This window comes from Mirounga leonina, unplaced genomic scaffold (genome assembly GCF_011800145.1).
Source record: "Mirounga leonina isolate KUSES-001 unplaced genomic scaffold, KU_Mleo_1.0 Mir_176, whole genome shotgun sequence".
Classification (NCBI taxonomy): Eukaryota; Metazoa; Chordata; class Mammalia; order Carnivora; family Phocidae; genus Mirounga; species Mirounga leonina.
Genome location: NW_023270454.1, coordinates 44,580,860 through 44,595,887, shown reverse-complemented (window position 1 = coordinate 44,595,887; position 15,028 = coordinate 44,580,860). Strand labels below are relative to the sequence as shown.

The following is a 15,028-nucleotide window of genomic DNA, read 5'->3' as shown; positions in this document are numbered from 1 at the left end:
TACTTAATTGCAAGTTACTTAACATCTCTATGCCTCAGTTCTCCCTTCTGTGAAATGGGATAATAGCAGTACCTCTATCATATGGCTGTTAAGAAATCATCTAAATATTTAAAACCACCTTATAAACTCTACATAAATGTATATTTGTAGAACCTCTCCCATACCCACCACTTGAGAATTCTCTAAATTGATGTGAATTAATTTAAAAATCCATTTATTTATTTAAAGAGACTAACCTTTCTTCTCTGAAGAAAATAAAACAAAACCTGTGTTGCAGATGAAGCAGATACTGTGGATGGTCAGCCCAACTGTCATTTCTTCTTTCTTTCTTGCTGGGAAAACCCTAGCTTTGTTTGGGCCACCCACTCTTCTCCACAAAGCCCTATGCTTCCCTCGGATAATCACGACACCGCCATGGCCCTTGCAAGTGATTCATTTAGGTTTCCGCAGTGGTACAGAGAAGAGACTTTCCTTTTCACCCACTGGATGCTGGCTGTGATGTCTGGAACTACAACAGCCATACTGTGAATGTGAGGTGGGCTGGTCCCTGAGGGCAAACCTGACAAGCTGAGAATTGCGGAGCAGAAAGATGGAAAGGACCTGGCTGAGCTGCTGAATTAACAACTCCAGGGTCACTCAACAGTGTCTCATTATGTGAGGGTCTTATTATGTGAGGTAATAAATTTTCTTTACTGCTTAAGCCATATTGAGTTGGGTTTTTATGTTTCTTGAAGCTGGAAGCATTCTGATACTTGAAGTAAAAATTTAGTAGCAGGGATGCCTGGGTGGCTCAGTTGGTTAAGCGGCTGCCTTCGGCCCGGGTCAGGATCCCAGGGTCCAGGGATCGAGTCCCACATCGGGCTCCTTACTCGGCGGGGAGCCTGCTTCTCTCTCTCTCTCCCTCTGCTTGTGCTCTCGCTGTCAAATAAATAAAATCTTTAAAAAAAAAAAATTTAGTAGCAAGCTAGATAAATCCATTCATCTTTTTCTATGTATAAGAAGTGAGGCTCTAATTTCCCAAAACCATGGCTTTTGGTTTTCATAAAGAAACAAAATTTTAAGAAAAACATATACCAGTATGTTGCTGTAGAGTTAGTTAGCATTATGTTTTTATATAAAAGGCAACAGTTGTTTTCTAAAATAGTTTTGGAGCAGAACTTTCTTATTGAACCACCCCAAATCAGTCAGATGCTGAACTGAAATTAAATGTCGAGCACAGGGGTGCCTGGGTGGCTCAGTTGGTTAACCGTCTGCCTTCGGCTCAGGTCATGATCCCAGGGTCCTGGGATGGAGCCCCACATCGCATCATCAGGCTCCCTGCTCAGTGGGGAGCCTGCTTCTCCTTCTCCTTCTGCTGCTCCCCCTGCTTGTGCTCTCTTGCTATCTCTCAAATAAATAAAATCTTTTTAAAAAAATAAGTGTCGAGCATAGCATAAAATCCTTCTGAATGACTTATCTAATTCTGGATATGGCCACTGAAATACTTTCAAGTGTAACATGAACCAGCAGACAGAACAGTTTGGAGCATTAAAACCTCAAGGCAGACATTTAGTGAGAGGTATATGTGGGACGATCACTGAGACTAAAATAATTTGGTCTCGGTCTTCCTCACCTTACCTTATTCTACCACCCTTGATTCCACACCAATTTTAATCCCAAAAAGATGCCTGATCCTTCCCTTTTGAGATTTTAGCTTCTCAGAGTCACCCAATTTGCATTAAAATTTTAATCTCATCCCCGTCTCTCCCGCAAGGAGGAAGAATACTAATATTGTATGTCAGTGGGTGAAACTCTGTCTTAAAGATCCAGATATGGATGTGTCTCCATCCGGGTGATGAAGCTAATCCAGCATCAGAGTCTGGATTAGTCATCTTATTTTGCTTCCCTTTCCTTCCTTGGATGGAAGGAAGTGTGAGAAAATCAAAGACTGGTCAACTGAGGGAGGGAAGATCAAGCAGGAGGTCTCACACCTGCTTCAGTTTGATGCTTAACTGTGCCTCCCTTAATAACGCCCCGCTTACTAGAATCCACTGCTTTGGGTCCCTGGGCACAAGGTGCAGGTGGTAGCAGAGTACTATTTTTACATGTGTGTCATTGGCTTTTTTCTTTGGGAATGTTGTAGGAGTGAGTTTGGGAATGTGAGCTGTGATTTGGGGAGGAACAAGGGGTTCCTGGTTTCCTCAGCTCAAAGCTGTCCTAAGAGTACCCGAATCTACCACATCTAATAAAATTCCTATTATCTTCTTTAAACCATGAGCTGAAGCTTCCCGTCCTTCAGATACTTCCCCTGATCAGTTCATTTATATTCAATACCCTTAACATTTACGTAATCAACTAGACCCTTTGGGTTGATGTTGATGATTCTTCTGGATTCACAGGTGTATGTGGAGTCATGCTAAATAAATGTAAAGCTCCTAGCCATTCCATACCCCTCCTCTCATGCTTTGAAAATGGCAAATAGCTAATAACATTTTAAAACAACTCAAAATGGGGGCACCTGGCTGGCTCAGTCGTTAGGCGTCTGCCTTCGGCTCGGGTCATGATCCCGGGGTCCTGGGTCAAGCCCCGCGTCGGGCTCCCTGTTCCTCGGGAGGCCTGCTTCTCCCTCTCCCACTGCTTGTGTTCCCTCTCTCGCTGTGTCTCTCTCTGTCAAATAAATAGAATCTTAAAAAAAAAATAGATCAGAAAGGTATGTAAAAACCAACCCAAGACCAACTTTCTTAATTAAAAAAAAACCACACACACACAAAAACCCAAAACTCAAAATGTAAAGTTTGCTTAATAATTTAAACACACAGGTAGACATATCATAATAGGGCCTCTAGGTGGTTAAGTGTCTGCCTTCGGCTCAGGTCATGATCTCAGGGTCCTGGGATGGAGCCCTGAGTCAGGCTCCCCACTCGGCAGAGAGTCTGCTTCTTCCTCTGCCCCTCCCCACCCCCCTTGCTCTCTCTCTCTCTCTGAAATAAATAAACAAACAAATAAATCTTTTAAAAATTATAAAGAAAAAAGTGACTGCCCTTCTGCCCTAAATGACCAAAGGAAGACAATGAGAGATGATTGTATATTTTGTTTAATACTTGCATTGTTTCTATAGCGCAATTATAGCAATCTTTAAATTTACTTTTCATTACAAATGTTTTGTCAAGTTTTGTTTCAGAAACATTTTTCCTACTCTCTTGCACATGCACCCAGACACACTACAAAAAAACTCATTCATAACACAGTAAGGGCAAACATTATTCATGTAAACATCTTTCATTAATTTCCCATAATTTAAAAAAATCATAGAATTATAGATATTGAATAAGGCTCATAGATTTAGTTCAAATTCCACAAAAGACCAATCTTTTGTTAACTGTGATGGGGTTAACTTTTTGTTGCAATAAATGCTGAAAGCCTACCCCTAGGTTCCAATCCTTAAACATACCTCACAACCTAATAAATGCATTTCAGGATAAAAAGAGAACATAGAAAACCCAGGAGGAAACCTTTTGAAGGAGGGAGCTCAGACCATGAACCTAATTTCTTCCATGATAAGCAGGCATTACACATCCCTGTGGTTTCCCAATACAAGAATCGAGGTTAATTATAGTAACCCAAAATATAACCAAGTTGCTATGTTAAGATACATTGGCATGTGTGTACATATTGCTAGTAGACACAGTGAAAATTTTGTCATATTTATCATTTCATTATATCCAGGACCAAAGCAGAGGGGGGGAAAAAAAAAAAAAAACCCCAAACAACAAACCAAAACAACCCACTCAAGTTGAATACCATTATAAAGGAGTGTTCTAGTAACATAAGAGTCAGGAGAGTTGGGAGGTATGTCCCAGAGATGCGATTGGTCTTGCTAGTACAAAGACTTCTAACAACAGTGTGTAAAGTCACAGACAGAGGAAGCAAGGATTTGCGTTATCCGAGGACGTCTCTCTCTGGTTGGAAGCTTGGTGCTTAGGTGCATAGTCTCCCAGAGCTGAGACAGGAAATGTACTGTGCTGAGAAATGGGCCCCTTGCCAGCCACTCCCTCCCTCCTTCCTCTCTGTGAGGTGGAGGCCAGGAGGCCGGGACTGCTGGCAAAACCGTGAAGTTCCACCCTGGGGTCTGAACCCCAACTCCACTGAGGGCAGCCTCCCTGACGTGTGTGACTAGGCAGTAAGGGTGGCGGCTGATGGTGGCCAGAAAACCCAGCTCCGAGGGTCGCGCGGCCACGTGGCTTCTGATTCTGCTGCCCTGCAAAGGAATTGTGCTCTGGATAACTGCACCAGTGTCTCGAATGCCTCTAATTCACTCGCAGGCCCTCGGAGGCCGGGAGTGATGTCACTTAAAGGTGGACACACCTCCATGAGCACCTAACTTACACCAGGAAGCGGCGCAGGCACTGGGGAAGCCTATGAGCTCTCTCCGTGTCCGATGCAACGACGCAGGGAAGTTGCCGTGAGTCAGAGTTATTTGTAGGCTTTTGATTTTTAAAAATCAAAACTGATCTGCATTATAGCTCAATAGACTCAGATAATTCTCACCAAAAATTTTGTAATTTGTTTAAATAGCACTGGAATAATTCGACTTCATTTAAATATATTCATTCTACCCTGAAAATATTTCATACAAACATCTATTTACATACAAACACATTAAAATTTGTGAAAAGGGTTTCCACCCCTGTGGTTGTATGGCTTGAAATAGTTTCATTGCTTTGAATATGTATGCACACATTTGGCAAAATAAAACTATTAAAATTTAGTACTTTTTTAAAATAAAAAAGTGACACCAAGGCTCCAAATTCCTGAAGGGAAAGATCAAAGAAAAAAAACGGTCTATCAAGGTACCTCAAGTAGATGCAAATTTAAGATACTTTGTGAACCTTTGATCTGTGGCAAATAAACATTGCAACTATCAGTCTTGCAACATAGTTTCGCTTGTTTTTCTCAAAGAAAAGATGTCTGGTTCTAAATCACTACTCTTAAGACAGAAACTTGAGGCCACGCTTTTTGGAACAAGGCAAAACAGAAAACTATCCCTTCTTGGAAGATCTTAGATGCGCTCTGCCGTGAGCGATTCAAGATTTTATATATTAAAGGAAAGTTTCTAAAGTGCCACACACTGGCTCCCTAAGAAGGCAACCCCTGAATTCACTGCTCACAGTCACTGCCATTTTCATAGTCACCAGTACGGGCTGTAAATGGCGACACCTGCCTCCCTGTTGGCCTTTCCAGGTTGTTGGCGATAAGGAAATCCTTTCTCAAGCGTGAAGAACCCCCAGAAGGCAAATAAACCGAACGACACGCCCCAGACAGGTTCAAAGAGGTCTTGAAAAACCAATTTCCTTCTTCACGTCTCACGCAGACCGGCGCGAAGCAGGTTCGGAGGAGAAGAGGTACCGCAAAGCTCCAGTCCCCCCGCCCGCTGCCTCTTAGGCTCCTCTCTGCCTTGGGTCAGAGTCCGTCCTTACGGCGCTTCGGGCTCTGTCGGTCCATCCAAACGTCCACGCGGGGACACGGTCCCACAGCTTAGTTCCTACCGCTAGCTCGAACACGAGACAGTATCTCGTCAGGAAACGCTGCTCAGGGAAGACCCAGTCACGCAGCAGTGCGCTGAGGCAGCGCGGCGCGAGCCTCCTCGGGCCGTGGCCTCACGCACCCGCGCAGGCGCCCGCGCTCTTTGGCAGAGCGTGAGCCGCTGCCTTCGTTCCCCACCGCGCGGACCCTTCCGCCGCTGCGCCGCGGTCATCGTGCGCCCAGAACTGCCAGTCGGCTGCCTCCTGCCGCGCTTCCTTCCACAGCGCGTAGAAAGACTCGGTAGACAAGTACATCCTGAGGCTTCCCGCCCCGGGGCTTCGGCTCGAACCCGGAGAAACCCTTCCCCCCTCACCGGCTAACTCCTTATGGAACCTCAACGCCCGCGACGTCCTCACCTACCCGCGCGACACGGCGACTCTCAAGCCCCCTCGGGGGCCGCTCTGTGGCAAAGCCTTCCCTTTGGGAGTGGGCGAGGGGCGGGGGGCAGGCGCCACAAAGCCCGGCAGAGACCCAGGGTGAAGGCACAGAGGTGCGCACAGAGGGCCTAGCAAGAGAGGAGAGGCGCTCAGAATGGGGAGGGAGGGCGGAAGAGAGCAAGAGACCAGCTGGGCGGGGACATCAAGCCGTTCTCAGAGGCGAGGGAGAAAGCGGGAAGAGATGGGACAGGGCAAAGAGGAGCCAGAAGACGCAAGAAGAGAGGAGGGAGAAAGACAGAGAGGCTCAGCTTGGGTGTCCTGTTTCCTCTGATTTGTCTGAAGGTCGCAGACACACTGCTGGGTTTTAAACCGAGTGCTGTCGTTCAGCATCTAATTTGAAAAATGGGTTAGTTGGTTAATTACTACCTACAACTCTTCAATCCCTATATCAAAAGAAAGAAAGGAAGAAAGATTCCATTTGAGTGGGGGGTAATCAGAGTAACCCAGGAGGACAGAAATGATACCCCTACTGCAGCCTCAACAAGAATGACACCACCACCAGGAACGAAATCATTCAAAGCGTAGCTGTGTTGGAAGTGTGACCTGCTCCATCCTGACCTCGCTCACTGACCTGGCTCCACGCCCCAACTGACCGGGGCTACTTTAATTAAAGCCATCTTTCTCCTGAAGACAGGCACTTGCTTTGGGACGCATTTGAATTAAAGCACCCATCAGAATACAAGTCCCGAGACTGCCCATCTGTCACAGTTTACAGAACCGTCTCTTTCTACGAACAGAAGCTATCCTATCATCTAAAAACCCTACTCGGTTCCCTTTGTGGGAGATCCTTCTGGCAGCCCTGACAACTTCTCACGTGGGAACCGTCAGCTTCTCCCCCCCCCCCCGCCGCCCCCCGAGACCCCTGCCAGCTAGCTGCCCGCCTTGGGCGGGCCGTGTGCGCCCGCCCCGGGGGGGGGGGGGGGGGGGGGCGGGGCAGGGAGGGGCTCCGGGAAGCCTGGCCCTGCAAAGGAGGGAAGGGCCCCCTTCTGTCACTGTCTTGAGGGCTGAATCCTGTGCCCAGGGGCCACCCGAACAGACAGCTGTGAGCAGCCCCCGGTCAAGCACTTTTGTTAAATTCTTCCTAAGAGCGACGAGTACCTTGACGAGAAATAGCAAACTTCCTTCCTGCCCGTTTCTTTACTCTTCTCTGCTCGGCCAGAGCTCCCTATGGGCTGTGGCCTGGAAGGCGCTAGCTTTCAAGGCCACACTGGCTCAGGCGACGGGTGCTCCCACTGGCAGCTGGGGCTCTCCACCGCTTCCGGCAGCCTTGTCGAGGCATCTGAGGAAGCCACAGCTACGGCATGGGGTGAGGGTGCCTACAAAAGCCCCGAGCTCGCAGAAATCATTCAGAGCCATCTCAGGTACACTACACACCTACCTAGCAGTTAAACTAAAAAAACGGGGGTTTTCTCCTTATTTCTGCAGTTGTGATTACACGTGGCTTGCAAAATGGCTGAAATGCTAGTGATATCGTTGCTTTTAAACTATACAGATGTTACTCTTAATTCACAATGCTTTGAAGCAGGTAAGTGCTTTGGAAATATGACAATGAAGGGTTTTAGCACTAAGGTTTGATTTGCACCTAGTGATCAGTATGTCTCTCCTAACAGTAGCAATTAAAAAAAAAAAAAAAACCCCAACTTTAGAATTCTGCGTCAGAATTCTACGTTGTTTTTTGACTTTTGAATTCAGTGCACTGCGCCACAAGCCAGACTGCTCTATGTTATGTACATTTAATGTGTACTCGAGAAGAAATTACTAGCACTATTGAAGATATTGCAAAATTGCCACAGCTACTGCTTAGAAATACTAATTTCCCTCTCTCCTTTCTTAAAGTATATATTACAACTCTCCCATAACTTAATGCAAACAAAGTAAATTCATTTCTTCTCACATCTTAAAGCAAAGGTATCTTTGTTTACATGCGAGAATAATAGTTCTATAATAATACCCCGGCCCTATGAGCCAGTTCTTTATATTAGGACATAATAATGAAACAATGATCTAGAAAGAGCCAGAGAGACCTACGCACTGGCACTGACACGAAATCCATTTGGAAGTTTTTTCTCTTGTAAAAGATATCTAAGATAGAGAATGGGACTGAGGGGTGACATGACTCAAAAAAGTGGGGTTCTGTTTGCTAGGAAAAAAAAAAGCCATTCTATTGCAAGATACAGATCAAAGGTTAAAAGGCAAATTATACTACATTTAGAGAATAAAAATGTAGTAATCCTCTATCCTCCGTACGGCACGTATGCAAGTGTGAATACACATTTTATGTTGGCCATAGGAAAAAATATCATGAAAAACCACAGACTAAAAATGACTGAGAAGCCCCCTTTCCCTTTTTCAGTCTAATCATTTGGCATCTCTGAGTGTGGTACAGATTTAGACTTGAGCCACCCAAGAACATCACGCTGTCTGTGTCAAGTGTTCGACAATACCTCTCAGTAGGACGTTGTTGCAAGGCTAGCTAATTTTAAATCTGGTATGAGTAATACAGTCAAACCTAGTTAGTATGCGAGAAAGTCGTTGCTAACGTGGAGTGAGAGGATGTGATGTCACAGCATGAGCAGTCCCTGGTTGTCCCGTTGTCGGAAAACGTAGTGCATAGATCCAAGTTTCTATTCCAGGTCTCGGAAGCCCAGGGCTGAGCCTTTCACTTCTGCTGGGTGGCCTGGAAGGCCTTCAGCTCCACCTGGTACCACTCCGGGGCTTCAGGCCCGCTCTTCCCTGGGGGGCTGTGGTCGTAGCCATAGGCCACGGTGAGCTCCTCATCAGCCTCCACGGCTCGGAGTGTGCGGATGCATTTGATGGGCCCGAAACGGGGGTGGACAAACCTAGACATCAAGATGCGCACAGTCATTCCTGGGTCAGATCGGGAGGTTAGAAGCAAAGCCTGGGGCGGAGGGGGGTGAGGGGGGTGGAGGGGGTAGGAATCACCCAGGAGCTCTTCCCTGGGCACCATCGGTAGGCCCTCACGTGTAGCCCACAGATTGGCCAGCATCAGCTTCACCTGGGTGCTGCTAGACACCGAGAATCTCAGCCCCACCCGGACCTGCTGACTTGGTGTCTGCATTTTAACAACACCTCCAGGTGATGCATATGCACGTTCAAGTTTAAAAAGCACTGCTCTAGCTTCCTCTTTGAGCATATTTGGCACTCTGTATTTTTAAACCAACAACATGGGCAACAACAAAAATCTATCCTTAATGAGAAACTGGATCCAGTGCAGCCGGTCGGCATTTCAGCCCACCTGGCCTGTGGCATCAGATTACCTGGCTGTACCTTGTGGTCAAGGCTTTACCAGGACACTTTGGGAGGTGTAAGGAAGAGCCCCATGGATTTTCAAATGCGAAAAACTGTATTCCACCCTCTACAGACAGAGGAAGTATTATTTTCTAGCATAAAAGTAGATGAAGACTTCTTTCCAGGAGCGAAGCCTAGACCTCTCTGCCAACCTGCTTTTTAAATATTTCCCTGTGAAGCATCTTGTGAAGGGAGCAGCCTCGAGCCTTTCGGAACCCGAGGCAGGGCTAATGCTCTGACTGTGTTCCTCTGCCAAAGGCTCCCAACCCGGTTCACCCCTATGACCCCTGCAGGAGAACAGGAGATAAATAAGGAATAGATTTAGCTCACCTAACAGCTTCTGAAACCCAGAACGGAAATATGTAAGGCATGACAAGAAAGAAATTCGCTTTATCTCTATATGCATCTGGTCAAATCAGTCTCATTCATTTATCGTCACACTGTGAGCAAAGGACATGGAGACACCACAGGAGAGGCTTCCAGGCCCTAAGTTAGATTGGCACATGGGGCATGATAGCAAGGACCTGGCTGGTTCCCTCTATTGGTGGTGGGGAAAGGAGTGTGTCTGTGGTTTAGGGACATCTTTTATGTGAATGACAGAGGACAAAGTGCGCACCCACACTCCAAGGGGCCTCTATGTCCACCCCACTTGGGTGTCATCTTTTCTGGAAAGCACGCTTGACTTGGGGTCAGAGACTTTAGCGTGAGTCCCGGTTCCACACATTATTACTGCCCCCTCTCAGAAAGCTCACTTCCATATCTCTGAATCTCACTTTCCTCACCCTCACCTCATGGTAATACTAGCAATCCTAATCGTTTAAGAGTTGTCACTGTGACAAAATAGGGTCCCCTATAGGAAGCACCTCACACAGGGCCTGGCACAAAGTGAGGACTCAGCTTCTACTAGTGACTATGTGCGCACATCTGTGAGTGAGTGTGCGTGTGCACAGAATTCTCATACTGTGCTCCACCACAGACATCCCTGCACCAGGGATTTGGGAAGTCCTTATTAAAATCACAACTCTTGGGGCACCTTGGTGGCTCAGTCGGTTGGGCATCCAGCTCTCGGTTTCGACTCAGGTCATAATCTCAGGGTCCTGGGATCGAGCCCCACGTGGGGCTCCCCACACAGTGGAGAGTCTGCTTGTCTCTCTCTCTCTCTTCCCCAGCTTGTGCTCTCTCTCTCTCTTCAATAAATAAATAAATCTTTAAAAAAAATAATAAAATCACAGCTCTTTGTCTCTAAATTAAAATACTGCATTAAAAAATAACACCCCTGAAACGGAGCTCTAGCTAATCTTACTGCACACTGACAAAATTCCATGAGAAACCTAAGACTTGTGGTATAATCTTCTTTTATTTTCATTTTCCTGCTTATTATTTTCAAAGAGTAGAAAAAGAACAGACTGAAAAGAAGGCACTCCATTTCAGGTGCTGATTCTCCCAGGCAGCATGGGGCATGACGCTTAAGGACACTTAGCCACTTCGGCTAAGAGCTCCGCGTTTCCGGTCTGTGATGGGGTGGGGGTGGGGGGGTAGGTAACGGAGGTTGCCCCACAGAGGTCCTGGGAGGCCTGAGTGAGAGAATTCATGAGAAGGCGTTAGCATGGCACTGGCCCAAAGTGCTCAATCAATGCCAGTAGCACGATTAGTGGCCAAAGCAAAGCTCTCCGCACCCAGTGGTTTGGGCCCTTGGCGACATGTCACCTCTATTGACAACTAGGGCAGTGGTTCGTGTCCGTTTGTCCGTTTGGATTTTGTACCGCACTGCAGCTTATACAGGGATATTGCTTTGCTGATGTTAAAGTGTGCATAATGATACCAATAATTTTAGAAGCAAATGAATGCCATGGATCGGTATCTGAATTTTATATTTTATTATTTTTCAGATAGTCTTCCCTTTACCCCAAATAACTAATTGTTCACATTGGGCTGGAAGGAAATAACCCTGACGAGTCTGGAGACTTGATTTTGCACAAATGGATCTCTCCCTTGTCTCCTGTGCGCTCTTCTTTTTGGTGAGAAAAACCATGTCCTTGCAGTGAAATCACAGAACTTGTTTGTTTTAAAAGAGTAGTTGTTAAAAGAGAAGTTGAAGTAGCATTTGTTACTGTTAGTTACCACTGCTTTAAAAGATTGTTGGGAAGCCGTGTGCAGCCTGGAACGATGCTTTGGCCTAATTCACATTGGCTGCGAAAGCCTTGGAGTTAATAACAGTGTCGGTTTCATTTCACATGACACATGTCCTTTGCCATTTCTACCTGCCCTTTAAACAGAAGTCGGAGCTGCAGTACTTGGTACTGGCTGCCAAGGAAAGCAAGTCCCTGCCAGAGCAATTTCCAAGCCATCTCAGGGATGTGAGGAGGGACATTCATATCCTGGCAATTTTCCTATAGATTAAATGCACATGATTGGATCCTGCTTCTGTTAACAAGCAATAGACAGGGGGGACTGAGAGCTATAACTGAGCAGAAAAGGTGGCATGTGGCCACCTGCCTCCCAGGTCGAACAGGCATTTTCTGGCTGAGCTAAGGAGATCAATGATGATGATCCAAGGAATGCCAACTGTACTCTTCAAGGAATAGTCAGAGACGCTTGGCTTTGGGAGGAGAACATTCAGGGGGCATATGAAAGCTTCTAAAATATTTGTAGGGCTACTATGTCGAAGAGAGACTGGCATAGTGCATAGGGGAATAATTAGGGCAAAGGGCTGGATGTTATAGGGAAACCCATTTGGGCTTCATACAAAGAACATTTTAATCATCTGAGCCTGAAAGTTAATTTCACAACAATATCTATGTCAGTTTGTCCAGACAGCTGCCTTCGTGGTTAACAGTAAGCTCCCCATCAATGGAGGTTTACAAGAAGAGGTTCAGTGAGCCGTTGGAAGGGGAGGGCTCAAACTCCGAGAGGTAGGACTATTTGACTTTTTATTTATTTATTTTTTTATTTTTTTAGAGTGTTTTTCTTTTTTTAAGATTTTATTTATTTATTTGACAGAGAGAGACACAGCAAAAGAGGTAACACAAGCAGGGGGAGTGGGAGAGGGAGAAGCAGGCTTCCCACGGAGCAGGGAACCCAATGCAGGGCTCAATCCCAGGACCCCGGGATCATGACCTGAGCCGAAGGCAGCCGCTTAACGACTGAGCCACCCAAGCACCCAGGACTATTTGACTTTTTAAAATGACAGCTTTGTTGAGATGCAATTCGTATACCCTAAAAATTCACCCATTTGAAGCATGCAATTCAGTGGGTTTCAGGCAGGCAACCATCACCACTCTCTAATTTTAGTATAGTGCGCTACTCTCAAAAGAAACCCCATACTCATTAGCCAGCAACCCCATTTCCCCGGGCCCTGGGCAACCACTGATCTGTACTCTGTCTCTATGAATTTTGCTGTAATGGCCAAGTCCTATCAATAATAGAATCATACACTATCGGGTCTTATGAGACTGGCTTCTTGCACTTGGCATAATATTTTCAAGGCTCATCCACGCTGTAGCATGTGTCAGTATTTCTTTCCTCTTTATTGTCAAATAATGGGGACTCTGATTTAATCCGTCTTTTCCAGCACCAAGACCTTGTGCCCTAGGCTTGGCATTTTCTTTTCTTCCTTCCTTTCACAACATAAAAGAGTTCACGAGTCTTCACTATGCAGAACAATTTTAATTTTTCTAATATTTCAAATAACACTATCCTTAATTTTCCCGAGTGAGACCACTGAAGGACAAAAAAGCATCGATGAAACAGCAACCAAGAAGTGTCTCATTTCCATAGCGTTTCTACCCTTCCAAGCACTTTGCCCTGTCTGAGTTACCAAGGCCAGGGAAGGGGCTGTTTAGACTCCGAGTGTCAAGTCCTAACCGGGAGACGTCTGGGAGAGGAGCCTCAGGAACCCAGAGGGAGCGTCCTTCACCTGGGGCAGGATGACAGCTCTGACAGGCCCTCGTCAGTCGCGGGGCCCCAGCAGACGGGGCCCGGATCCACCCTGGAAGCTGGGTGTCATACTCACATATCGTAGATGCAGTTTGGAGTGAAGGAGTGATTTGCCTTGTGTCCCAAGGAGGCACAGTACTTGGACACGTGGCTGTAGGGCTCAGGCACATCAATGACCGTTTCTTCATCGAGGGAGAGGGTATTCCCATTAAGAGCCCAGTCCCTGCTGTCAACCTGCAGAAAACAAGAAAGTGCACGTTAGATAGGGCCTTTCTCCCCAAATCTCAGAGAACATCAGCAACATTAACTCATTTCTCCTTCCGTTTCGCTGTGTGAGTGCTAGATGCGTGAAAAGAACCAGAGGCATCCCTCCGCACATCGATGGTGCGAAAGCCGTTTGTGGGCAGCATCAGGCAGCTCAACTTCTTACGTACTGACTTTTCCTCATCTTACATGAGAAAAAGGACTGAAAGTCCCCGACAAAGACACACAAAAATATAACCCGATGCCCCTAGGTGGTTTATTTCTTCACTGCAGGCTAAGACCTAATACCTCCAAAGCCCTCCAGCACCAAACTCAAATTTACACATCCAGTTGTTCTTTAAATAGCCCAAACAAAGCGGAGCTTTAGCCACTTTGGGCCTGCTTCCCCTGGGACACCTGACCCCACATCTGCTAGCAGATTCGTGAGAGAAAGCCCAGCACCACAAAGCCTCCAGACTGCCTCTGTCCTTCGGAGCTCTGTGGCCCAGAGACTCCTCTCTGTACTACACGTCACCTAGACACGTCAGCCCCCTCTCTGACCCTCTCTTTCCTGGGAGTTCCCTGCCCTCCTCCTGCTCCGGATGGTGGCCCCTGTGCCACAAGCCTCTGGACCGTCTCGGGCTGGCAGGACGTCCCCTCTCTTGCCCCCCTGTCCAAGCACTGCCCCGTGCCAGGGAAGCCTGTTGTGGCTTACTGCCTCCGGTGGTCGGATCTGCCGCTCTGACCAACCCCCAGATCCCTGGAAGCCCCGCTGTGAAGAAGATGAGGCAAAAGAAACACACAAGAACGTCAAATGGAACCGGAACTATGAGGAATGCAAAATCGTGCTTCAAGCGGAGTCCTTCACCTTTGTTACAAGTGGGGGATCAGTGTGACCAGCAGATGGTGTCACCCATTCCCAGTGTGCTCTCTTACCTACAACAAGCACTCACTCTCTGCAAGGCACCAAGAGTCTTCACTTCTCCAGCCCACCGCCCCACTCCACCCCACACCCCAGCATCTGCTGAGGTCAGCAGAGCAGTTTTTTGGAGCAAACAGGATTACATTAAAAACAATTTTTTAGGGGTGCCTGGGTGGCTCAGTCGGTTAAGCGTCTGCCTTAGGCTCAGGTCATGATCCCAGGGTCCTGGGATCGAGCCCCGCTTGGGGCTCCCTGCTCCTTGGGAGCCTGCTTCTCCCTCTGCCTCTGCCTGCAGCTCTCTCTGCTTGTGCTTTCTCTCTGACCAATAAAAAAAAAAAATTTTTTTTAAAGATTTTATTTATTATTTTAGAGAGAGAGAGAGCAGGGGGAGGAGCAGAGGGAGAGGGACAAGGAGACTTCCTGCTGAGCAGGGAGCCCCACGTGGGGCTCCATCCCACAACCCTGAGATCTTGACCTGAGCCAAAACCAAGAGTCGGAGGCTTAACCGACTGAGCCATCCAGGCGCCCCTAGGACCACATTTTTATATAGAACTGCTGACTCTCAGAGGTATACTGCCTCTCCTGCCCCTAAATTATAATTATGCTGTTATTTGGTTCT

The 15,028-nt window shown here is 47.0% G+C and overlaps 1 protein-coding gene across 2 annotated transcripts in view; it reads right to left on the bottom strand.

The window, feature by feature from the left end:
- Nucleotides 1–8,075: 8,075 nt before the first annotated feature.
- Nucleotides 8,076–15,028, bottom strand: part of SETD7 (SET domain containing 7, histone lysine methyltransferase) — a 41,889-nt gene continuing 34,936 nt past the window's right edge. For both annotated transcript variants that reach the window (XM_035023035.1, XM_035023034.1), the window contains 2 exons: nucleotides 13,321–13,478; nucleotides 8,076–8,839 (listed from right to left, as the gene is read on the bottom strand). In XM_035023035.1, the coding sequence (XP_034878926.1) occupies nucleotides 8,688–8,839; nucleotides 13,321–13,478 (310 nt within the window). In that variant the 3' untranslated portion in view covers nucleotides 8,076–8,687. The remainder of the gene's footprint in view (nucleotides 8,840–13,320; nucleotides 13,479–15,028) is intronic.